This window comes from Ictalurus furcatus, chromosome 18 (genome assembly GCF_023375685.1).
Source record: "Ictalurus furcatus strain D&B chromosome 18, Billie_1.0, whole genome shotgun sequence".
Lineage (NCBI taxonomy): Eukaryota > Metazoa > Chordata > Actinopteri > Siluriformes > Ictaluridae > Ictalurus > Ictalurus furcatus.
In genome coordinates this window covers 10288715-10313283 of record NC_071272.1, presented here as the reverse complement: position 1 = coordinate 10313283, position 24569 = coordinate 10288715, and the positions used below count along the sequence as shown (strand labels likewise).

Below are 24569 nucleotides of genomic sequence, written 5' to 3'. Positions count from 1 at the left end.
TACATGTGTCTATGAAAGATTTAGGAATAAATCTGTTTGTAAACAGCTTGATACAAAAAAGGCCCACTGACTGACAGTTTGAATAAGTGTGAAGATTTTAGAAATTTTTGGGCAGTGGTTGTTCCAGGAGTGGTGTACCATGGCCGACCCTGCACTCTGATGCCAACTTCCTTCCAAGATGAAAAATGCAAACAAATGACTACTGTACTGTACACATGTGTAAATATGAACATGAAGTAACTTTGTTTGTATTGGCCAGTTCACGCAAATGTGTAAGTGTAAAAAAAAAAAAGAACTGCAGTGAGGGGGAAAAGTCTCCAAATTCAAATTTATTAACCCCAAAGCAAACCCCCAAATCTATTAAGATAATGTCCATAGGGATGTTTTATTTGTCATGTTATGGGCAAGGCTGTGATTTGTGGTTATGTCATCATTTTGTAACATCATGAAGAGCTGCCTGTATCATAACTAGGATCTAGGTTTCTCCAGAAACTTTCAAAAAATAGATTAGAAGAGGCAGCTTTTCATCTTTAAACAGTGCCATTTGTCATCAGTGATGTATCTACAAGCATGCTTGCATCAGATGCGCATAAGGTTTTTTTTAAAAAACATCTGTTTCTTTTCTTTCACTATTAAAAATGTATCCACCTCATAATGACAATGGAATAGTAAATGCTAAAGCATTTTAACAATTATATTTAAACAAAGGTAAAAAAAAAAAAAAAACAGAAGGGGAATTACATTAATTCTGTGTTTATAGCACTTTTTTTTCTTTCTTTTTTTTCCCTTTTTTTTTTTTTTTTTTTTTAACTTTTTATCTCATCCAGGAGCAATAGAGACTATTGAGAGAAGGGCAAAGTCAGAAATACAAAAAATGTTTTCACATCACCTCTCGAATATCTATTTGAAATGTTGATTTAAACTACAATCAAAACAAACAAAATAAACAATATGATAAACATTGAGAAGGAAAAGGTGATGTTTCTACAGTTTCTAAACAAGAGTACAATATATATATATTTTTTTAAAAAAAAGAGGCAAAGATGAAGCAACAAATATTGACAGTTCACAGGAGAAATTTGCTGGTTTTGAATTGAACGGTCATGTTATCCATGGTTGTTTGCTTTTATTGTCCAGAACCACTGCTGTACATTGGGTCAACTGAAAGCAACAAAATGGGAAATGTGTCCAGAGAACAGTAAGCACAGAGGAAGACGCTGATGAGTGCTTTATGGGGACATGAACAACTGAGTGCAAAGTTTACCTTTATCCAGGAGAAAAGTTCCAAACAGGGTAGGACATAAAAGTTCTTGAAAAACAGATATATATATATATATATATATATATATATATATATATATATATATATATATATATATACACATTTTTACAAATTGTTGTGATGCACTGGGAGCTTACCAACAAGCACCACTTCTTAGGTACAGCACATTTGCACTGGACCCCATTATACACACACTCACTCAAGTCCTGTACATAGGTTTGGGTGATCGGTGGTCATCATCTTCAGCACTTGCCTCTATGAAAACTCCAACGTCAGTGTCAAAAAGATCAGAAATGGAGTGAGGAAGCCATCTACTGGTGGGGAGGGACATAAAAAGGAGTTTCTCATCCATCTCAGAACATAATGGGAGGTTTGGAGTATGGTCTATTCTCTGTGACACACAGGAAGAAAATGAAAAGCATGTTAGATTATTTCTGTGCGGATATTTATGGGATATAAAGTAAATGATAAATGTTATATTTAAAAAAAAAAATTCCTTCCTAATTTCCCTCCTATGGAGTATCTTAAAATTACTGTCTCAACATTCACAGTTTGGGGAATGAGTAATTTAACACAAGATATTGAAACCCCAGTTGAAACCCCAGATCAATATAAAACCATTCATTAACATTTACATATTCAATGTACTTGTGCCATTGAGCAAGATGTACTGAATATTGTAAACAAATGTACATTTCCCACTATATCCAGACACCTTCTATTCATCTAAAAATCACACACACATGAATTTCATATTACAATTCAGTGGAAAAGTTCACATACACCTAGGCTAAAGACATTAATTTTCACTAATTTCATGTTACCAAACAGTTCTTTTGAAAAGTCAATTAGGGCATCTCCTTTGTTCAGATAAAAGGTAAATTTAAAACAAATGATTAGAGACAATACTGTAGGTAAAAAGTTTTCATACAACAAGTTGACTATCTCTTTAAACAGTCTGGAAGAAATTTAGAAATAAATGTAATGATTTTTCGAAGCTTGGTCAACTGTCATAATTAGGACAATGGTTAAGACTCTGGGTTACTGATCGGAAGGTTGAGGTTCAAGCCCCAGCACTACCCTTGTTGGGCTCTTGAGCAAGGCCCTTAACCGTATCATGCCATATCATGGCTGACCCTGCGCTCTAACCCCTGCTTCCTAAAAAGCCGGGTGTGATGTCGGACCGGAGGTATGAGCCCCAGAGAAGAAGATTGCTCCTCATATGACTGCCACTAGGATGCTGAAAAGAATGTTCCCTTTCAGCACCCCTAGTGGTTTGGACATGATCTGCACGTGGCTGAAGGGTGGAGTGGTCCAAACCATGCTTGGCTGGTGGGCACTAATTGCAGCAGCAGCTCTCTACCATCACAGAGACAGAGGAAGAGGATAAAAGGGCACACAGGGAGCAGTAAAGTGGGCAATATCTTTCTAATAAATGGCCTCTCCTTGAAACCAGTCTCAGTTGGGACAAGGGATCACCAGCCACCATCAGCACTCCCTGCACTCCCTTCACAACGCTCCTGTACGTGTCCCCCTTTGTAATTTTAGTAATTTTAATAGTTTAATAAACCTGGCACTAATTCCATTCCAGTCGCCTCTGTGTGTCTGTGCTCTGCCCGTTGCTGCTGCAAACCCGCTACACTGGTGGAGAATGTGGCCTTTGAGTACAGACACTAACCCCACCGGAAACAAGGACATAGAGCTGCGAATGTATTGGGAGAGTAAACTCACCAGAGCCACTGCTGTTCCTGTCTGTCCCCTGCTGGAGCCAGCTGCCTGGAAAAAGGAACAGCCAAAAAGGGTGCAGACGGTTATCCTTGTGCCAGGACTGTACGAAGAGGTAATGACAACTGGTAACTATGGAGTCCGCTGACTCTGCAGAACAGCTGGAGACCCATAAAGGAGCCTGGAGACCCCTGGAACTCAGCGGGGGAGCCAGCGAGCAAGAAGCTTCACCCGTCCCTGAAGTTCTCCACCTCGCCGACCGGAACAGCAACTGTCCGGAGACGGGATGACCAGCTGTAGGCACCCCATGCATGGTGCAGCCCAGGATGCCACAAGCTCCCTCCTCCCGGAATCCCTATCCACTGCTCATGCGGGGAAGCCGCTGTTGGCCATCTGAGCCCACCACGTGGAGAACCCACCCTTGGAGAGTCTGAAACGTGGCTGAGGGAAGCCCCGAGGACCTCGGGAAGTGCAGTGGCAGAGGCCGCGAGTGATTTCCTGCTCTTAGTGGCTGAGGAGCAAAGGGCCACGAAGGCTACAGGCAAATGCACAAAGAAAGGAGCATTTCCCCAAGATCTGAAGGACATGAGTAGTACAACCTTTGATGAACCTCCTGAAACAAACCTCCATCAGGATGTCCTTTATAGAGATAAGAGACACAGGAGGAGGGCACAAAACTGAGCAGGTATCCCCAAAAAAGGTAAAAACTACTCATGTACTAACCAAGATCCCCAGAGAAGGAAGAGAGACATCAGAGGTAGCATTTTTATGAACATTTTAAGTTATTGTTCATAGATTATTTAACCCCAGTGTCTTTCTGGGGATTACTGGTCTGAAGTACAGCAGAAAAGAGGGAACACAGAGAACTGGGTCTGAATCCATGCAATCCATGCAATAAAATCTTCTCCTTTGCAGAATAAGGAGGAGATTTATGACTCCGACCCAGCTGATATGAGGAACAAGGTGGAAGCGCAGAATGCCAACAGCATCGCCAAGCAAGGTGTGGGTGGCAGCAGTCAGGTGGCAGTACACACAGGAATCGGCAGCTATGAAGCAGTGGCCAAAGTGAGTACTCCTTCGCACAGCCACAACACTTGGCCCCAGGAGCCCAAAAGCAACACCGGGCCATACTCCCAAAGAGGGGTAGCAGTAGGCTCAGAGCTGGGGGGGGGGGGGGTGTTGATGTGACATCGGAGCGGGGGTATGCACCCCAGAGAAGATCGCTCCTCAAATGACTGCTGCTGGGATGCTGAAAAGAATGTTCCCTTTCAGCATGCGTAGTGGTTTGGACAGGATCAGAGGGGTGGTCCAAACCACTGATTGCAGCGGTGGCTCTCTACAATCCCAGAGACAGAGGAAGAGGATAATAGCGATATCGGTCTAAAAACTGCTAATTTTGTGTCTTTTGTGAAATGTTTCCAGAGGACTGCGCCAATAAAGATGACCACGCTCCTCGGCTGCTCTCTCCGTGGATGTTTTCCTCTTTCGGAGCCCCTGCTGTGATGCTTTACAACGCTCTCCTCACAACCAGTCTTAGCTGGGACCAGGGATCACCAGCTGCCATCAGCACTTCCTGCACTCGCTTCACAATGCTCCTGCATGCTTCCCCTTTTCTATTTTTAGTATTTTTTTGTGAATAGTTTAATAAACCTGGCACAAATTCCCCTCCAGTCACCTCTGTGTTTCTGTGCTCTCCCTGTCGCTGCTGCAAACCCACCACACTGGGATATGTGAAGAAAAGAATTTCACTGTGCTGTAATGTATATAAGACAAAATAAAGGCTGCTTCAAATTAAATACTGTGGCTGTATTTAAGGGCCAGATTTTTTTTTGCCCTTGATACCATGGAAAAAGCCAAGCAGCTCATCCAAGACGTTAGAAAAAAATTGTGTACCTCCACAAGTTCTGTTCTTCCTTAACTGAAGGTTAAAGACAGTGTCCTCCACTAATATTGGCACCTTTGGTAAATATGAGCAAAATAGGCTGTGAAAAAATATCTTTATTGTTTAACCTTTTGATCTTTTCCTAAAAAAATTCACAAAAGTACTTTTGAAAACACAATTGGTGCGGCTGTGGCTCAGGTGGTAAAGCAGGTTGTTCACTAATAGGAGGGTTGGCAGTTTGCTTACCGGCCCACATGCCGAAGTGTCTTTGGGCAAGACGCTGAACCCCAAGTTGCTCCCGATGGCAGACTAGCACCTTGCATGCCATTGGGGTGTGTGTGTGTGTGTGTGAATGGGTGAATAAGAAACAGTGTAAAGCACTTTGTAGAACCGCAAAGGTTAAAAGGCGCTATGTAAGTGCAGACCCAACGACACAGGTTTATCAAAAAAATCTTCGTTAAATATAGGTGTGCAACAATTATTGGCACCTCTATTCAAATGAGAACAGTATATTTGAAGTATATTCTCATTTATATTTTTAAATTTTTTTAGTACACCTGGGTGACTAGGAATAGGATATTGTTCAACCATGACTTCCTGTTTCACAGGGGTATAAATATAAATATAAGGTAACACACAGGCCAAATTCCCTAAATCATTCATCACAGTGGGTAAGACCAAGGAATATAGCTGTGATGGACAGCAAAATGTTGTTGAGCTTTACAAAATGGGAAGTGGCTATAAGAATATAGCAACAGCACTGAAAATGACCATTTCCATCAACAAGGCAATAATTAAGAAGTTCCAATGAACTGAAAATGTTATAAAATCAACCTGGAAGAGGACGTGTGTCTATATTGTCTAAATGCACTGTGAAGAGGACAGTTTGAGTGGCCAAAAAATCTCCAAGGATCACAGCTGGAGAATTGCAGAAGTTAGTTGCTTCTTGGGGTCAGAAAATCTCCAAAACTACAATCTGAAGTCAACTACATCACCACAAGTTGTTTGGAAGGGTTTCAAGAAAAAAGTCTCTACTCTCATCCAAAAACTATCTCAAGTATCTTCAATGTGCCAGACACTACTTCAAATGGGATATGTTTTATGGTCAGATGAAACCAAAATAGAGCTTTTTGGCAATAAACACCAGAGGTGGTTTTGGCACACACAGAGAGGTAGCCATATGGAAAAGTACCTCATGCCCACGATTAAATATGGTGGTGGCTCTTTAATGTTTTGGGGCTGTTTTCTGCCAGAAGGCATTTTGTTAGGATACATGGCATCGTGGACTCTATCAAATATCAACAGATATTAAATGAAATCCTGACTAGAATTTTAAATATTATTATATTATAAATATTTCATTTAAATATTAAATGAAATCCTGACTCTGCTAGAAAGCTTAAAATGGGCCGTAGTTGGATCTTCCAGCAGGACAATGATCCAAACCTCAGGCATTATTGGATAGACTCAGAGCTGTTATCTTGGCAAAGGGAGGTAGCACAAAGTATTGACTAAAAGGGTGCCAATAATTGTAGCACACCAATATCAATTATCAAAGATTTTTTGGGGATAAACCTGTGTTTGTTTGCAATTGCTTGATATTCATGAGAGCAGAGTATTTTTATGATTTTTTTTTAACAAAAGATCAAAAGGTTAAACAATAAAGACAATTTTTTACAGCCTTCTTTGCTCATATTTACCAAGGGTGTCAATATAGGTGGAGGGCACACAGATACTGCATCATCCAGTAAGGAGGCACAAAAAAAGTGAGAAAGCCTGCACTCAAAGACTGCCATAAAAAGGCCTGACTGAAGTTAGCAGGTGATCACTAGGATGAAAAAATAGCATTTTGGAGGAGCGTTCTCCAGTCAGATGGATAAAAAATTTAACTGTTTAGCCATAATGATCAGCACTATGTAAGATGTGATTATTTTAATCTAAAGAACACCATGCAAGAATGCTGTGACGCATGAGAGAGAGGCAGTATCATGTTGTGGGAGTGTTTTGATGGAAAAGGGACTGGTGCAGATAAGAAAATAGATTGCATCGTGGGGAAGCAGGATCATCTAGAAATACTGACGCAACACCTCAAGACATCAGCCAGAAAGTTAACACTTGGTCACAACTAGGTCTTCCAGCAGGACAGTAAAAAGCATGTCCAAAATTGCAACAAAATGGCTTAAAGACAACAAAGTGAGAGTATTGGTGTGGCCATCACAAAGCCCTGACTTGAATCTCATAACATTTGTGGACTGAAATGAAAAAGTGTGTCAGAGCAAGAAGGCCCCCAAACCTGTCTGAGTTACACCAGTTCTGTTAGGAGGAATGCCTAGGTGTATATTTGGTTGTAACATTTGACCTCAACTGTATGCCATTCACAGGGTACCAGTGCCAAACTGAGGCCTGCCAGTATCGAGATGCTCAGATGAAAACATCAAAGATGTGTTTTCATCATGCTGTGAAATTAACTTAATTGAGTCATATGACAACAACTGAAATGCAGCACCTAGTGGTGAATGAGGGGATTCCTGTTGGATCATACCTGGGGGTCACACCGTTCGTACATGGATTACTGATTTAACTGAATTTACATGATCTTGTTTTTTTATTTTATTTTTTTTATCTGTTTTTTTTTTTCTTAAACTAGATCCAAATCAAAACTATTGTTGGACTTGTTGCAAGACAAGATGTCTGTCAACTCAACCTGCTAATAGACAAACAAGTTACAGCTCACTTTAAGTAGATGAACATTATAAATCCATAAATTAGCAAATTTGTCATATCTTCAGGGGTGGGCTGAATACTTATATGAAGTATCCATGGCTGAATATTCAATACTCTATCTTAAATGTAAACAGTAATGTATTCATTTACACTACTTAAAAATGATAACTTATTTGGATTACATTTAGAATACACATTTTAAAGGCATAGTTAAAAGAATTACAATGTGTGTCAGGTAATCTTTTTGTCTTATTTTGTTTCTTATTGATCAAAGTTTTGGGTTGGTGTCACGATTCCCCCTTGAAGCAGTGTGCTCTAAGCGCAAATGCGCAAGCACCTGCTTTTCCGCTGTCGACCGTAGTGACATTGGGACACGTGTGTTTTGTTTATGTTTGTCATGTTTCCTCCCTGTTCCGTCATTGGCTGGGAATTCACGTGGGTCTGTATTGCTCCCAGCTGATAGCAGTTTACACGCTAATCATGTCCGCATATATACCGCGCGCTTCCCAGCACACAACGCAGAAGATTAATAAGTCGTAAGTAAATGTTTAGCGTTAGTTTAGTTCACGTCATAGTCATAGTCATAGTCATAGTCAGTGCTGGATTCTCCGCTTCCAGTCCCTCGTTCTAGTTCGTGTCTTGTTTTGGTTATCGACCTAGATTCCTGCCTAGCCCCGTGTATGCCTGTTTGCCAGTCGCCTGACCTCTTGCATGTTTATGGATTACGTTTTGGATCACGTTTTGGATTTGTCTGCCTGCCTGTCTCTACAAATAAACAACTGTTATCCTGCACTTGCATCCGTCTTATCTCTGCTCCGTCACGATGTGTGACAGAATCTTCCGCCCTAACATGGATGCAGCAGGAGGACTAGAGAGAGGGCACGCCACAACAACCAGGAAAATCATAGGACAATACCGCATCGGGGAACGCTCGGATTACTGGCCGCATTTTTCATCCGTGCAATTTCCCCAAAGGTACGCCATTGAATTGCCACCAGAGACAGCGGGATTGGGGAGCTACCCGCTGGAGTTTATCTTCAGCTGCCAGGAGTATTTCTGCAGCTTGGCAGTTCCCAAGCCTACTAAGAGAGAGTGGATCGGGTTCCTGGTGTCCAGGTTTTGCGGCCCGGCCCGTGACTGGGCGGAGCAGCTGGTGAGTGCTGGGTCGCCAGCCCTCCATGATGTCACTCAGTTTACAGAACTGTTTATGGAGGAGTTTTCACAGCCTGGACAACTTCGTGGTCTTGATTTACTGGGATGGAGAGTCAATGGACAGCCCCAGGTGGACCCCCCATTCAACCTCTATTATGAGGAGATGGACAGGGCAGTAACCGGCGATCCACTTCAGTTTCCGGCCAACACGGGGGCGAAATCCCCGAGATGTATGACCAAGGGCTGCGGGAGAGAAACTCAGCTTCAATGTCCCACTTGCAGGAAGCTGGGCCTCCAGGAAGCTTTCTTCTGCTCTCAGGAATGCTTCAAGAGCAGCTGGCGGGAGCATAAGAAACTCCACCGGAGAGCCCGTGCAGAGACCCAGCCCGGGACCGACAGGGTGACCTCAGAGCTCGAACCTGAGCCCCACGAGGTGGGCTCACCCGCCGAGCTCCAACAAAAGGTCCAAGTCCAAGTCAAGTCTCACATCCCTGAGATCCAAGTCAAGTCTCACGTCCCTGAGATCCAAGTCAAGTCTCACGTCCCTGAGCTCCAGGTCCAGCCTCCAGTCCCTGAGCTCCAGGTCCAGCCTCCAGTCCCAGAGCTCCAGGTCCAGCCTCCAGTCCCTGAGCTCCAGGTCCAGCCTCACGTCCCTGAGCTCCAAGTCAAGCCTCCAGTCCCTGAGATCCAAGCCAAGCCTCCAGTCCCTGAGGTCCAGGTCCAGCCTCCAGTCCCTGAGCTCCAGGTCCAGCCTCCAGTCCCTGAGCTCCAGGTCCAGCCTCCAGTCCCTGAGCTCCAGGTCCAGCCTCCAGTCAGGAAGATCCAAGTCAAGTCTCACGTCCCTGAGCTCCAGGTCCAGCCTCCAGTCCCTGAGCTCCAGGTCCAGCCTCCAGTCCCTGAGCTCCAGGTCCAGCCTCCAGTCCCAGAGCTCCAGGTCCAGCCTCCAGTCCCTGAGCTCCAGGTCCAGCCTCACGTCCCTGAGCTCCAAGTCAAGCCTCCAGTCCCTGAGATCCAAGCCAAGCCTCCAGTCCCTGAGATCCAGGTCCAGCCTCCAGTCCCTGAGCTCCAGGTCCAGCCTCCAGTCCCTGAGCTCCAGGTCCAGCCTCCAGTCAGGAAGATCCAAGTCAAGTCTCACGTCCCTGAGCTCCAGGTCCAGCCTCCAGTCCCTGAGCTCCAGGTCCAGCCTCCAGTCCCTGAGCTCCAGGTCCAGCCTCCAGTCAGGAAGATCCAAGTCAAGTCTCACGTCCCTGAGCTCCAGGTCCAGCCTCCAGTCCCTGAGCTCCAGGTCCAGCCTCCAGTCCCTGAGCTCCAAGTCAAGCCTCCAGTCCCTGAGCTCCAAGTCAAGCCTCCAGTCCCTGAGATCCAAGTCCAGCCTCCAGTCCCTGAGCTCCAGGTCCAGCCTCCAGTCCCTGAGCTCCAGGTCCAGCCTCCAGTCAGGAAGGTCCAGGTCAAGTCTTACGTCCCTGACGCCCAAGCCAAGCCTCCAGGCTCTGACGCCCAAGCTCTAATATCTCAGCCTAAGGACCAAATGCTGCTCACGCCCAAGTCTACCGACCCGGTTGCCCCAGTTCAACCCACTGACACGCACCGCCAGGCTCTGCGCACGCCACAGTCTGCTGACACGCACCGCCAAGCTCTGCTCACGCCACAGTCTGCTGACATGCACCGCCAAGCTCTGCTCACGCCACAGTCTGCTGACACGCACCGCCAAGTTCTGCTCACGCCACAGTCTGCTGACACGCACAGCCAAGCTCCGCCCACGCCCCAGTCTGCCGACACGGCCAGCCAAGCTCCGCCCATGCCCTAGGTTCACCTAGTGACCTCAGAGCCTCAGTCTCCCTGTGCAGCTGTGGACGTCGCTCAGCCTCCCTGTTCAGCTGTGGACGTCGCTCAGCCTCCCTGTTCAGCTGTGGACGTCGCTCAGCCTCCCTGTTCAGCTGTGGACGTCGCTCAGCCTCCTTGTTCAACTGTGGACGTCGCTCAGCCTCCCTGCTCAGCTGTGGACGTCGCTCAGCCTCCCTGCTCAGCTGAGGTCGTCGCTCAGCCCGCCTGTTCAGCTGAGGTCGTCGCTCAGCCCGCCTGTTCAGCTGAGGTCGTCGCTCAGCCCGCCTGTTCAGCTGAGGACGTCGCTCAGCCCGCCTGTTCAGCTGAGGTCGTCGCTCAGCCCGCCTGTTCAGCTGAGGTCGTCGCTCAGTCCCCCTGCTCTATGGCAAATAGCGTTCCCCCCTTCTGCTTCGAGGAGACCCACGCTCCTCTCCCTGGCCGCACGGAGACCCATGCTCCTCTCCCTGGCCGCACGGAGACCCACGCTCCTCTCCCTGGCCTTACAGGGGACTTCGCTCTGCCTCCCAGTTCAGCTGGGGACGTCACTCCGCTTTCATGCTCTGACGAGGACGTCACCCTGCTTCCTTGCTCCGCCGAGTACAGTGCTCTGTTTCCCTGCTCTGCTGAGTACAGTGCTCTGTTTCCCTGCTCTGCCGAGGACGTCGCTCTGCCTTCCTGCTCTGCCGAGGACGTCGCTCTGCCTTCATGTTCCGCCGAGGACGTCGCCCTGCTTCCCTGCTCCGCCGAGGACGTCACTCTGCCTTCCTGCTCCGCCGAGGACGTCGCTCTGCTTCCCTGCTCCGCCGAGTACAGTGCTCTGTTTCCCTGCTCTGCCGAGTACAGTGCTCTGTTTCCCTGCTCCGCCGAGGACGTCGCTCTGCCCTCATGCCCAGCTGAGGTCGTCGCTCTGCCCTCATGCCCAGCTGAGGTCATCGCTCTGCCCTCATGCCCAGCTGAGGTCGTCGCTCAGCCTCCCTGTCCAGCTGAGGTCGTCGCTCTGCTTCCCTACGCCACCAAGAACACCGTGCAGTTTCATGTGTCTGCTTGGGACATTCAGCCCAGGGGGCCGGGGCTGCCAATGAAGTGGGATGACTCATGGCACTCCGGGAGGAGTGCCCTTGGGGGGGGTTCTGTCACGATTCCCCCTTGAAGCAGTGTGCTCTAAGCGCAAATGCGCGAGCACCTGCTTTTCCGCTGTCGACCGTAGTGACATTGGGACACGTGTGTTTTGTTTGTTTGTCATGTCTCCTCCCTGTTCCGTCATTGGCTGGGAATTCACGTGGGTCTGTATTGCTCCCAGCTGATAGCAGTTTACACGCTAATCATGTCCGCATATATACCGCGCGCTTCCCAGCACACAACGCGGAAGATTAATAAGTCGTAAGTAAATGTTTAGCGTTAGTTTAGTTCGCGTCATAGTCATAGTCATAAGTTAGTGCTGGATTCTCCTCTTCCAGTCCCTCGTTCTAGTTTGTGTCTTGTTTTGGTTATCGACCTAGATTCCTGCCTAGCCCCGTGTATGCCTGTTTGCCAATCGCCTGACCTCTTGCATGTTTATGGATAACGTTTTGGATCACGTTTTGGATTTGTCTGCCTGCCTGTCTCTACAAATAAACAACTGTTATCCTGCACTTGCATCCGCCTTATCTCTGCTCCGTCACGATGTGTGACAGTTGGTAGAAGTAATGAGTTTGTTACTTTTTCATTATATACAGATAAAACACCAGGCAATCCCTTAACATTTACACACATTAAGTATTTTCTAATAAATTTAAACACCTTGGATTGGTTAACAAAATCTATAAAGTAATCAATGTATGTTCTGTTCAGGTGCATGGGAAGATGCTTGAAGCATGGGGAGCTCCCAACTGAAAGTAAATGTGTGACGTCTATTATTTATGAATTCTTTTTGTGTGTGTGTGTGCAGCAACAGGACTCTATGACAATCGGACTCACTATGCTTCCTTCCCTAACACACACACACACACACTCGCAGACGCACCAATTGCATGTCCATTTTATAAGTATGTCTAACCTAGTAACCACATTATTCTGTAAGTTCTGCTGGCTTCAAAGTTTTATGTAGTCAGGGTTCACAACTGAAAAATCACTTTGTTAGCGAATTGCTCAAAGCAGTGTAGAAAGTTAACCACTTTTCCCACATTTTACTTGACTTAGTTCTATTGTAGGATAATGGTAATCTGATAGGCCTACTCAGTGAACAGGCACACATACATAAATATATGCACACACATTGCACACATTATCACATTGAAGAAATAGCTATAAACCACCACTAACTACACTAAAATTACAGCTAGAATTACAGGACACCAAACACTGACATATTACTTCTACTTTGATTAATCTGAATCTTCTACTTATTCACCATTTTTCCTTGCCAAATGTATGGACAGCATTTTGGCTTTAGTGTTTTTAGCCTGAGCATCCTTGGTTGGCCATTGTACGGTGCTCAGAAAATGGTGTTTTGTAAATTGAGAATTTGTTCTTTCATCTCTGCCTTTTTGTGGTCATAAGGAGAGATGTATTCTAAAACTATTCTAACAAAATTTGTTTTGTTTTTGTAACTGTAATTTGAATGTAGATGTTTCGAAATGTAATGAGGGCTCAATACAATTTCTTCAATTTTGAATTCTGAATATGTTACGCTGTTACAACCCAATCCTGCATATCTTAGCTTGTGTTTGTTAAGAGACATACAATGCAGGCTCTGAATAGAAACACTGCACTACTTGTATCAGTATCTTTACTTACTTTAAATAAGAAAAATTCTGCAACCTCTTATCTGGCTCTGGAATGTTTATAAATTGGGGGGGATGTGGATGATCCACAAGGTATTTGTATTGGCTTCTCCCCAGCAACTACATCTCCTTTCTGCTTCTAATCCACACTACCCTGTTATGGTACAACTTAATTTTTCATCCCATATTTATCCTATGCTCCCAATTGGTGGGTTGCAAACTTATAGATATTAATTGTCCACAAGGGTTTTATATGATGCATGTTCATCCAGTATGTTTGGAGTAGCTAGAGAAGGTCATTCATAGTTTTGAGCACAGTTTTGCATCATTACCAGAGTTGGAGATGCAAGACAGCACTTTCCCACATAGTCTGAGCTTGTGATGGTGGCATCAGAAGACACAGTCTGTCTCAATGTGCCCTCAGAGCTCCTGGTCCACCTTTTTAATTACTTTTTGTTCTCAGTTTTTCCCTTCACCCCATCTAGCTACCTCTGCCACATTGCACTTCTCTTAATCGGCTTGTAAAGTGGACACCTTTTGTGTTCAGCAGTTTGCTGTTAGAGCCACTTGTCTTGATTAATTAGAAAAGGCACAGGTTGGCGTAATGGGCCAACACTGGCCTGGAACCTGAGAAAGCGTAGAAAGCTTTTAGCTTGCTGTGTGGGCTCTCTGCAAGGACAATCAAACCTAATGAAATCAGTTGTCAGTGCTAAGCTTGCAAAACTGTGAAGTCCAACTTGGGAGTGAAGCGTGAGCTAATTAGATATTTGCTGGGTGTAATGGATAAATGTGGTGAGGTGGGGTGGGGAAATGCAGGAGAGTTGTAAGGGGGGACGGTTTGGACAGCACACTCGACCTAATTAGATTTTTGCTAGACATAATGGATAAATGTGGCAGAGTGGTAGGAGTGTCTATGTCCTAATCCACAGACACTTTGCACTTGAAGGCACTTTTACCAAAGGCTTGGTACAAAGCCTACAGTCTTTACAGACTGAAGAGATCTTAATCCCTGATTAATAAGCTCAGTAAATTCTTAAATGTTCTTATAGTTTCAGTCTTAACATGGCTGGAATATTAATATCTTTATTGATGATGTAACTCATGATGGTAGCAGCAGAATGAATTCAGAAGTTTACACGAACATTTTGTCTTCCAATTTACAGAGAAATGCATCCAAGTTAATCGTGAGGAACTTTATAATGTAGCTAGAAAATTATCCAAAACACACTGCCAACTCAATAAAGGACTTCATCAGTGGAAAAAGTGGAAGGTTTTAGACTGGCCAAGTCAATCACCAGACCTTAACTGAATTGAGTGTGCATTTCACCTCCTGAAGAGGAGACTGAAGGGAGAAATTTACTTCAAGACTTATCTGTTCCTATACTTTTGCTCATGTGCTACCCTGGTAAATACCAGGAATATACCCCACCCAACAAATAGTATTTATTACTTACCTGCAGTGCTATTGTTGTTTTAAAAAAGTAAGATGAATCCATGTATTACTATTGCCAAAGTGTTAATATGAATATTTTATATGTATTGTATGACCACATCCAAGCAAATATATCAGAAGTGTCAATTTTGCATTGTTGCCATTTTGAGCTCATAAGAATGAAATACCAGAACAGAACCTCTGCATCACTGCTGTGCACATTCTTGTGCAGGAATCTAGTACAAACTGAACTGACTGGCACACATTGCACAAATACATACAAGTACACAAATATCCAGCCCATTTTACCTTGCATGGCTGAGTCCTGCTGATTGCCATTATGCTCAGATTTCACTTCTGGTATCACTGCTTCTGAAACCAACCAATCACAACACACTGTCAGAAGTTGCTAATTGTTCAACCAATCACACGACCAACCAACAAATCAGAGCACACATTTAAATATCAGTTGTAATCACTTATGATAAAAAAAAACACATTTGGGTGGTCTTCTGTTAAAAAACATTAACTAAATGTTTTCAATAAAAAACATTAATGCTCAGTTGCTTATCATGAAACAGAATTTCACTACAAACTGCCAAATACTGAACAAACTGTATTTGCAGTTACACATCAGGGATTTATTGTCTATATTTAGGACATTGTCTATATTTAGGACAGGTGTGATGGTCAGGTGTCCATATACGTTTGACCATATAGTGTATGTGATGAAACAGCAGATGCTCTCAGTACAGGGCCCATTTTACCCCAAGCTCTCAGATGAAGATGAAAGGCATATTCCTCTTAATGAATTTGTATGGTGAATAATTATCCATGCACTCTTAAAATCACTTACAGATGTACAATACACTTAAACTTTCAAATCTTTCCCTGTTCACATTCTGCTTCTGGTAAGATTAAACAAGTAAAATAAACACAATTAAACAATTAAAATCAAATGCAACAAGTAATTAGGAAAACAGTTTACCTCTTTTAATGGTTTAATGTGTGCACATTTAGACCATTTATGATAAGCAGCTGCCTCTGTTTCCTCCTCTAGCATTAGGATGCTAATGTATCACTAATAGTTGAGGCTAATATGGAAACACCAATATCAGCATTGATAAGGAAATATGAGGAAGAGAAGAGGGAAGAGAAATAGAAATAGAGCAGGAAAAATGGTTGAGAGAGTGGAACAATGGATTTGAGAGATTAAAGGAGAAGAGAGCTCACTCAAATGATAATGGAATGGCAACAGAGCATCTAGTTCTAGAAACAAATCAGCAAAGCACCAGGAAGTGAGGACTCTCAAATAGGGTCCAAGAATTCACTTTAAAAAACTATAACTTTGATTAACTTTTGAAAACTGCAAATTAAAGCAAATTGTACAGCATTTCTGAAAAGTGATTATAATACTTTGAGGACCATATAAATTTATTAAATATCAGTTGTTATTCATCATCAAAGTGTTTTAAGAACCGACATACTGCCATTAGAATAAACTACATACTGCATCACAATTTTACAAGACTATTGCCTTACTACCATCAACAGAACTGCATTTATCTTGTAAAACATTCAGCTTGCAAAGCAGTTAGCATTTATCCACTGTAATCTCTGATGGGATGTAAGAATTTTACTGCAGAGAAAATGTTTCAGTGTCTTCTTTTATTAATACTATTGTTTTGTGCTTTCTAAAGTCCACTGGATTGCTCAGATATTTTCAACACTTTGATAATGGTGGTAGTCACTCAGTTTCAGAAGACACTCCTGTACTGAAGGACGTGTAAATACACTCCCCACTGAAAGTATTGAAACAGCAAGGCCAATTCTTTTGTTTTTGCTATACATATTTGAGTTTGAGATCAGAAATATGAGATATTATAATTATATAACATTTCTCAGGACTTTACCCCCCAAGGTGGACTGGCATCCCATCCAGGGGTTATTCTAGCCTCACACCCAGTGTTCCCATGATGGGCTAAGTATCTGTTACAACCTTGACCAGGATGAAGCAGTTCCTGAAGATAAATGAATGAATATATCTTCAAACTCATAGATAAATTAGGGCCCAAGCACCAAAAGTGCACAGGGCCCTATTGTTTTCCTAAGTATTCTTTTTTACAAAGGTTTCGGGGCTTTTGGAGCCCTTAACATGTTCAAAAACTCGGCACATGGTGTGTGAAATTCAGCACGCATATCAGAGACGTCGGCCATTAGGCCTGTGCAAAAGGTAGCACATGGGCATGGTGGGGGGCTCTGCAGTGCCCCCTTTCACACAGTGCAAAAACCTGGTGCATATATCATACATAATTGTACATATATGTACGAAACTTAGTACACATATTGTTCCCATTGACCCAAACAACTTTGGCACTGCATAACAGAAAGTCGGCCATTTTGGATTTCGTCAAAAGTGCATGCAGTGAACTTTTAAATACTCCTCCTAGGGGATTCACATGATTGTCACCAAACTTGGTCAACTTATGTCAAAACATTGAAGATGCTAAATTGCGAAGGGATTTTTTAAAAAATCTCCAACGGTTTTGCCATGGCAAGGCAATAAATTTATGGTCGAAAAAGGGAAACAGGAAGTGTCTCATCTCTTCTGCATGCATTGAGTGATTTAGATCAAACTTGATGTTTGATCACAGGGTTGATCACATGGATGTGGCTTTTGTGAGTCATGGTCATAGCATGACCAACTTACAGCAGTATTGTAAGTGTGTCACTTAAAACAGCCTTTTAAATAGTCTTCTTATATTTACCTGAATCGCTTCAAACTTGGTCAGTATAACATCGACACACAGCTAATTTAAAATGATGATATCTTAAATAGTGTTGCCATGGTAACACATCAAATTTTAATACTCTTTTCTTTGTATATTCGGGGGTTTTAAGGCTCTTAGCATGCTTAAAATTTCATGAAAGTTGGCACACATGTCAGAGTTGTTGGCGGTTAGGCATAGGCAAAAGCTAAGACATGGGCATGGTTAGGGTTAGGGTACTGTTGGTATAGTGTTAGCTCCACCCAAAAGGAACTAGGTAATTTTGGATTTAATGTGGATTTTTTGAAAATTGCAGGCTCTGAATTTTTAAATACTCCTGCAAAGGTATTCAAACAATTCTCACCAAATCTGGTCAACATTATGCCATGGCACTGAAGATGCTAATTTGCAAATGGATTTTTGATTGCTCGATTGGTGTGGCTATGGCGAGGGATTAAATTAATGACAAAAAAGGGAAACAGGAAGAGTTCAGACAATAAGTGAATTGTCTGATTTAAATCAAATTGGTGTTGTATGTTTGGTCATGGGGCTGATCACATGGATGTGGCTATTGTGGGTCACAGTTATAGAGCCACTAGCTGGCAACAGGAAGTCTGGCACATACAACAGACTTTGCAATAGTCCTCTTATATTTACCTGCTTAAATGCGGATATAATTACACTTAATCTTTGCATAGCAGTTACATTGTAATTCAAATCAAATAAAAAACTAGTAGAACACAGCCATCTTTGCCAGATAATGTTCACAATTTATTTGGACAATTATAGTAAAAAACAAACCTTAAGTCTCATATAGTGAGCCAGAAAAGAAAGAAAACTTTCCACTAAGCTCAATAAGATTAAGTGGACAAACCAAGATTAGTCTATTGTACTAACTGGTCTTCTGTGTAAAGAGTAGAAATCTAATATTCTAACTAACATCATATAACATTAAAGCACATTAAATATTACATACATTAGTTGGCTACAAGCAGTGTGCTTAGTAATCTGAACCTTTAAGTGTAAAGTAAACTCTTGATACAACCTCCGGAAGAAGAGACACACCTCCCCACCTTAACCAATGAGCATTTGCCTAAAGGCTGTTTGACGCGAAGCACCAAAGATATATACGTTGTGCTGTTAGCTATGTAGAGGACAGCAAGTTAGCATGTCCGTAGGACTCTGTGTCTGCATCTTCATGGAATATGCTTCAGTGCAGAAGTTTAAACCAACCATGTCTGTTGTTATGTCTGAGGTCTGAATACCAATGTGTGTAATTTTGGAATTAATTCAGCACTCCATGTGTATAACGAAACTCTGAATAAGGCCCACACTTAACAGTGGGATAATAGTGAGATACTGCCAGTATAGATAGATAGAGAGATAGATAACTTTATTAATCCCAAAGGGATTTATAAAAATTCACACAGTAGGTAATTAGAAATACCTAATGTAGGTATGAAAAAACATCTCTGCTGTAACTGGCTGCCAGTTAATGGCACAGCACCATATTGAGATAATAATGTATCTATATACAAACTCTGTGTCATCTGTGCCTCAATACATCCATGAATCCACTGTCATCTTCTGATCTAAACTATGATGCTGCATGCAGCGACTCCAGCTAATACAAGCAATAACTATGGCAAGTCAGCATCTGAGACAAAAGGTCTCTTCTTGCTAGGACAAAAAAAAATCAAATGGTGTGCAAACAGAATTTTCCCGTAGGAGTGAAAGAAATAGTTGGAGAAATGGATAAACAGAGATACCAGCGAAAAGATGCACACCATTGAGACTCATGCAGAGGCTCTCTGGAGAGGTAGTTTGTTTGAGGGCCTGTTCCACTTGTTCTCTCCTCTTTGACTCGAAATCCAGAGCCTCCTGCAGTTTCCTCTTCACCTTCTTCTCCTTCTTCAGACGCTTCTGGATGGTAGCTGAGGAGGAGTGGGAGAAAGCAAGAGGGAGAGTGAGTGGTATAAAGTGTGAACTAGCAAGAAGATGTGCTATGCTGTTACATTTGCCACTTTTCAGTAACTCACACAATTTGCAAATTTACACCTGTAAAGTTGAACATGCTCAATTATCACCAGAGACACTGTGGAGCCCAGTGGGTTCTCAAAAACTTTCAGTGGGAGCTTGTAGAGTAACACTATTCTCAGTTTGTTAACCTTCTTAATATGTGCACAGTTTAATGTAGTTAATTAAGGAAGAAATTAAATTAATGGATTGAACAAAAAATAAACACATGAAGAGACTACATATTCAGTTTTTATACCAGTTGTTTTGACTGGAATAATCATAATATTTAAGACCTGATTTATTTAAAATAATTCACAACTGAGGGTTCAAGCATATGGATGAAAAATCTTAAACTGCAACTGGCTGCTCATTCAGCTTTTAGATGCTAAGAACAGTTACATTTAACACCATCTCCATCAACTTTATGCAGTGTGTGACAATTCTTGTTGAACAAATGTAAGCAGAAGTAATTTTGTGTGTGTGTGTGCGCATTATTTCACAGCAATTAACAGTTCTTTGAAACACCCTTTGAGTGACCCACCTACTAGGACACACACACACACACACACACACAACCTATCTCTGTCCTCCTCCACCATCACTTCTTCCTCACACGTCTAATTACATGCATTTGCTTCACCAAATCCTTAATTTCTGCACCATTAAGAGCTGCATATGAATATTTTGCATGGCAGCAACAGCCGTGGCTATGAAATTATTGTGGTGTTTGTACATATTGTTGGAGTTGTTATCAAGTCGGCTTAATTTCTTTGCACAAATATGGCAGTCGACTCTATAGTAAACTGCACAATTGTATTCCTTAGACTTAGAATTTAAGTCCAAATGTAATGCTCAAGATTGCTCACAGTTCCATTTTTAGAGTCTATTTATTTATTTATTTATTTATTTATTTATTTTATATAATTATATATAAAACTTTTAGGGGGTGTCTAGGTAAGTATAGTATGCATGCAGAACATTTCAGGTTTGAGACTTCTCATATTTTTTTTATGGGGACAAGAAATTGCCATTAAAAAAAAAAAATCCCCTCACTTTTGGGCTGAATATTCTGGTGGGGGACTAGATACGAACCTGAAATTTTCATAGAAATTAGTCCTCTATAGTAGCATTCTGCTGTAAAAATTGTGAGTTTGAGGTTGGAGGTAAACTCTGCAGGACACTGGACTTTGACGGCAAGATTTGAAGAACCAGCCTGATCTAATATGTTGGTACAGGCATACAGTTGGTATACCTGAACAGATTTGATCCAAATATGGAATTACAGTGCTCAATTGGGTGTTTTACAAATGATTGGTGTCATAAACAGATCTGTGGTGGTGTTTCTCCTGTAATAAAAATAATAAGTGACTACAGCTCAGAAGTTATTGCTTTTATCACACTAGAAAAAACACAGATCTGTTTATGACACTGTTCATTTGTAAAACACCCAACTGAACACTGTAATTCAATATTTGGATAAAATCTATTCATGCATACCAACTGTACAGTTGTACCCACATGATAGATCAGGCTGGTTCTTCGAATATGGCCCTCAAGGTCCACTGTCTGGCCGAGAGAACCTCAAACTTTAAACTCACAATTTTTACAGCAAAATGCTACTATAGAGGATTTATTTCTGTGAAAATTTCAGGTTCATATCTGGTAACCCACAAGAGATGTTCAAAAGTGAGGGAGAATCTGCTAAATTGTTTATATATGTCCATGTACCTTTAATGTGCTCTAGAGATCAGCTTTTGTTCCAAGGAGCTACTTGGACTACCCTGAGCCGAGACATTCAGGTTTCTGTAAACAGCTACAAAACCAAAATTTGTGTGCCATGACACAATGATAGCCGTCATAATTAAACCAAGTAAAATAATAATACAAAAAAAACTGGTGGTTTTGCAATGCCAATAAATAGAGGTAATCACTAAAAAAAATTAAGAAAATTTAAAATGGTCGAGCAACCTGCATTGGACCACTTGAGATAGAATGACCCCTTCCAAACATGAGACACATTGTGAATTATATTTCTCAGACATTTGGACATTTCTTCCCCATGCTGAGAATAACGGAAAGTGCACACACACAAACACATCTTTTGCTTGTATGTACCTCGGCTGTGGAGCTCAGAAGTGAGCTGCCTCTCCAGACTCTCTCTCATTTCTCGTTCTCTGTACAACTCCAACTTGAGCTCTTTCCTCTCCTGCTGCACCTGTTTTTCCTGCACACGAGCATTGTCCACTGCTACCTTTAGCAGACCCTGCTCCACACAAAGCACATTGCTTTAATACACAGTAAAGTTTAACATGCAACTTTCAACTTTATATATATATATACTCTTAAAAAAAAAAAAACATCCCTTTTTCAGGAGACTGTATTTCAAAGATAATTTTGTAAAATCCAAATAAGCTTTACCGATCTTTATTGGAAAGGGTTAACCATAAACAATTATTAACTATAACAATTAAACTAAAGAGACCTTTCTACTGACTCTGAAAAACACCAGAAGAAAGATGATTAGGGTGCCTGCTCACCTGCGTGAACATACCATAGGCCTGCTGCAGGGAGGCATGAGGACTGCAGATGTGCAGTAAAGTCCATAAATGACGTTACGTTCTAATAAAGAGGAATGACACAGGAAAAAAGCATTGAACATGCTAAGTGAAATTTATTTAATACTTAGTCAAGTCAGGTGATTGACTGGGCCAACATCTTAATCATTTTCTCTGAAACCAATTGAGAGTTTCCTTTGCTATATGCTTTGGATCATTGTCCTGCTGGAAGGTCCACCCACGTCTCATCATCATCCTGGTGGATGGCAGCAGCTTCTTCTGAAGAATCTTCCGGTAAATTGCTCCATTCATCTTTCCTTCAATTATATGAAGTCTGTCAGTACCATGAGATGAAAAACAGTCCCACACTATGATGCTTCCACCTCCAAACCTCACTGTTGGTATAGTGTTTTTAGGGTATAGTGCCATTTCTTCTCCAAACATGGTGTGTAGTATGACAACCAAAAAGTTACATTTTGCTATCATCTGACCAGACTACAATCTCCCAATATTTCATAGGCTTGTCCAAATGAGTTGTAGCAAACTTTAAACGAGCTTCAACATGCCTTTTCTTTAGTAATGGAGTCTTGCAGGGTGAGCGTGCATAGAGGCCATGGCAGTGGACTGCATTGCCTATTGTTTTCTCTGTGACAATGGTACCTACTGCCTTCAAGTGTTTCTGGAACTCTTTCCAAGTAGCTTGGCTCTTGAGCTACTCATCTGACTATTCTTCTGACTCCCTGGTCAGAAATCTTGTGAGCATCTCCTGTGTGTGGCCAGTTCATGACGGAGTGATGTTGCTTCCACTTGCGGATAATGGCCCCAATGGTGCTTACTGGAAGATTCAGAAGTTTTGAAATACATCTGTATCCAATTCCATCAATATGTTTCGCAACAGTAAGGTTGCAAAGGTCTTGGGAGAGCTCTTTGCTTTTACCCATCATGAGATGTTTCTCGTGTGACGCCTTGATAGACCACGCCTTGAAGACCATGTTCAGCCATTTTATAGACCATCAATTTACTAACCCAGCTGATATTAATTTGCATAGATAGGGGGTATAATTACCTTCTGACTACTTACAGAACTACTTTCAGCTGGTTCCTTGCCTTACCTTGCCTTACCTTGCCTTGCAGAACTGCTTTTTCTTAACTTTTTTCCTGTGTCATTCCACTTTCAATTTTATTTGTATAGCGCTTTACAATAGACATTGTCTCACTTTATTACACATAATTTTATTTATGGACTATAATGTTGTGAATTCTTTATATTTGCGAATTTCTTGAGTTAATACTGATGTCTGGTGGAAATGTGAATAACCTCATTGGAAATATATTTACTCGAAAAAATGTTGACACGTTCAATACTTATTTCCCCCACCGTGTATGTATATATATATGTAAGGCCTGATGATTTAACGCATTATTTTAGTGCGATTAAGTATGGAAATTAATGCAATTGCATAGTGACGAGCCTGATGCAAGCCGATGACCAAACTCTGAAGGAAAATTTAAAATTCCAAATGCATCCAGAAGCACTGGAATCTCTGATAAGCCCAAAGCCTTTTGCAATAAGGAATTCGCATGCCATCAAAGCAGTTCTAGCCTGAAAAACTACCTGAACTCAAAGCATGTTTTAGCAAGCTCTACAGTTAGCACAACCCCGGCTGCTACAGTCAACATACAGTCAACACTGACTGACTGACTGAGCCATACCACACTGACTGAGAGCAGGCAGCACAGAATTAGTCTACATCGGAAAAACTAACAAATGCGATAGTTAAATGGATTGCTACAGAAGCCCTAAGTGATCATGCATTATTAATTTATTTATTTATTGTTTTCTCATGAGCTTGACATAACAAAAGTTGTTTTCTTGTAATCTTGACATAATAAAATAGTTGTTATGTCAAGATCACAAGAAAATTAAGTTGTGATCACAAGAAAACGATAAAAAAATAAAAAATAATGCATGGCCGCTTAGGGCTTCCATAGATTGCTGTGGACTGTAGGCCTGTTAATATGGTGGAAGGAGGTTGATGGAAGCATTTCAAATTGCATCCTCCAATACAACCTAAAAGTTTATATGCAGTGTGGCAGGGAGCATTATCCTGCTGAAACAGGCCACTGCCATTAGGGAATACTGCTGCCATGAAGTGGTGTACTTGGTCTGCAACAATGTTTAAGTAAGTCGTACATGTCAAAGTAACATCCACATGAATGTTTCCAGCAGAACATTGCCCAGAGCATCACACTGCCGCACCCAGCTTGCCTTTTTCCCATAGTGCATCCTGGTGCAATCACTTCCCCAGGTCACACCTGGTCATCCACATGATGTAAAAGAAAACGTGATTCATCAGACCAGGCCACCTTCTTCCATTGCTCTAGGATCCAGTTCTAATGCTCACGTGCCCATTGTAGGCCCTTTCAGAGGTGTACAGGGGTCA

At 42.2% G+C, this 24569-nt stretch overlaps 1 protein-coding gene across 1 annotated transcript in view; it reads right to left on the bottom strand.

Annotated features, from left to right (window-relative positions):
• Positions 1-1415: 1415 nt before the first annotated feature.
• Positions 1416-24569, bottom strand: part of dacha (dachshund a) — a 127304-nt gene continuing 104150 nt past the window's right edge. Inside the window, exons 8-11 of the mRNA XM_053649373.1 lie at positions 21686-21833; positions 19339-19485; positions 15093-15155; positions 1416-1673 (exon numbers count right to left, since the gene is read on the bottom strand). Of these exons, the coding sequence (XP_053505348.1) occupies positions 1636-1673; positions 15093-15155; positions 19339-19485; positions 21686-21833 (396 nt within the window). The 3' untranslated portion in view covers positions 1416-1635. The remainder of the gene's footprint in view (positions 1674-15092; positions 15156-19338; positions 19486-21685; positions 21834-24569) is intronic.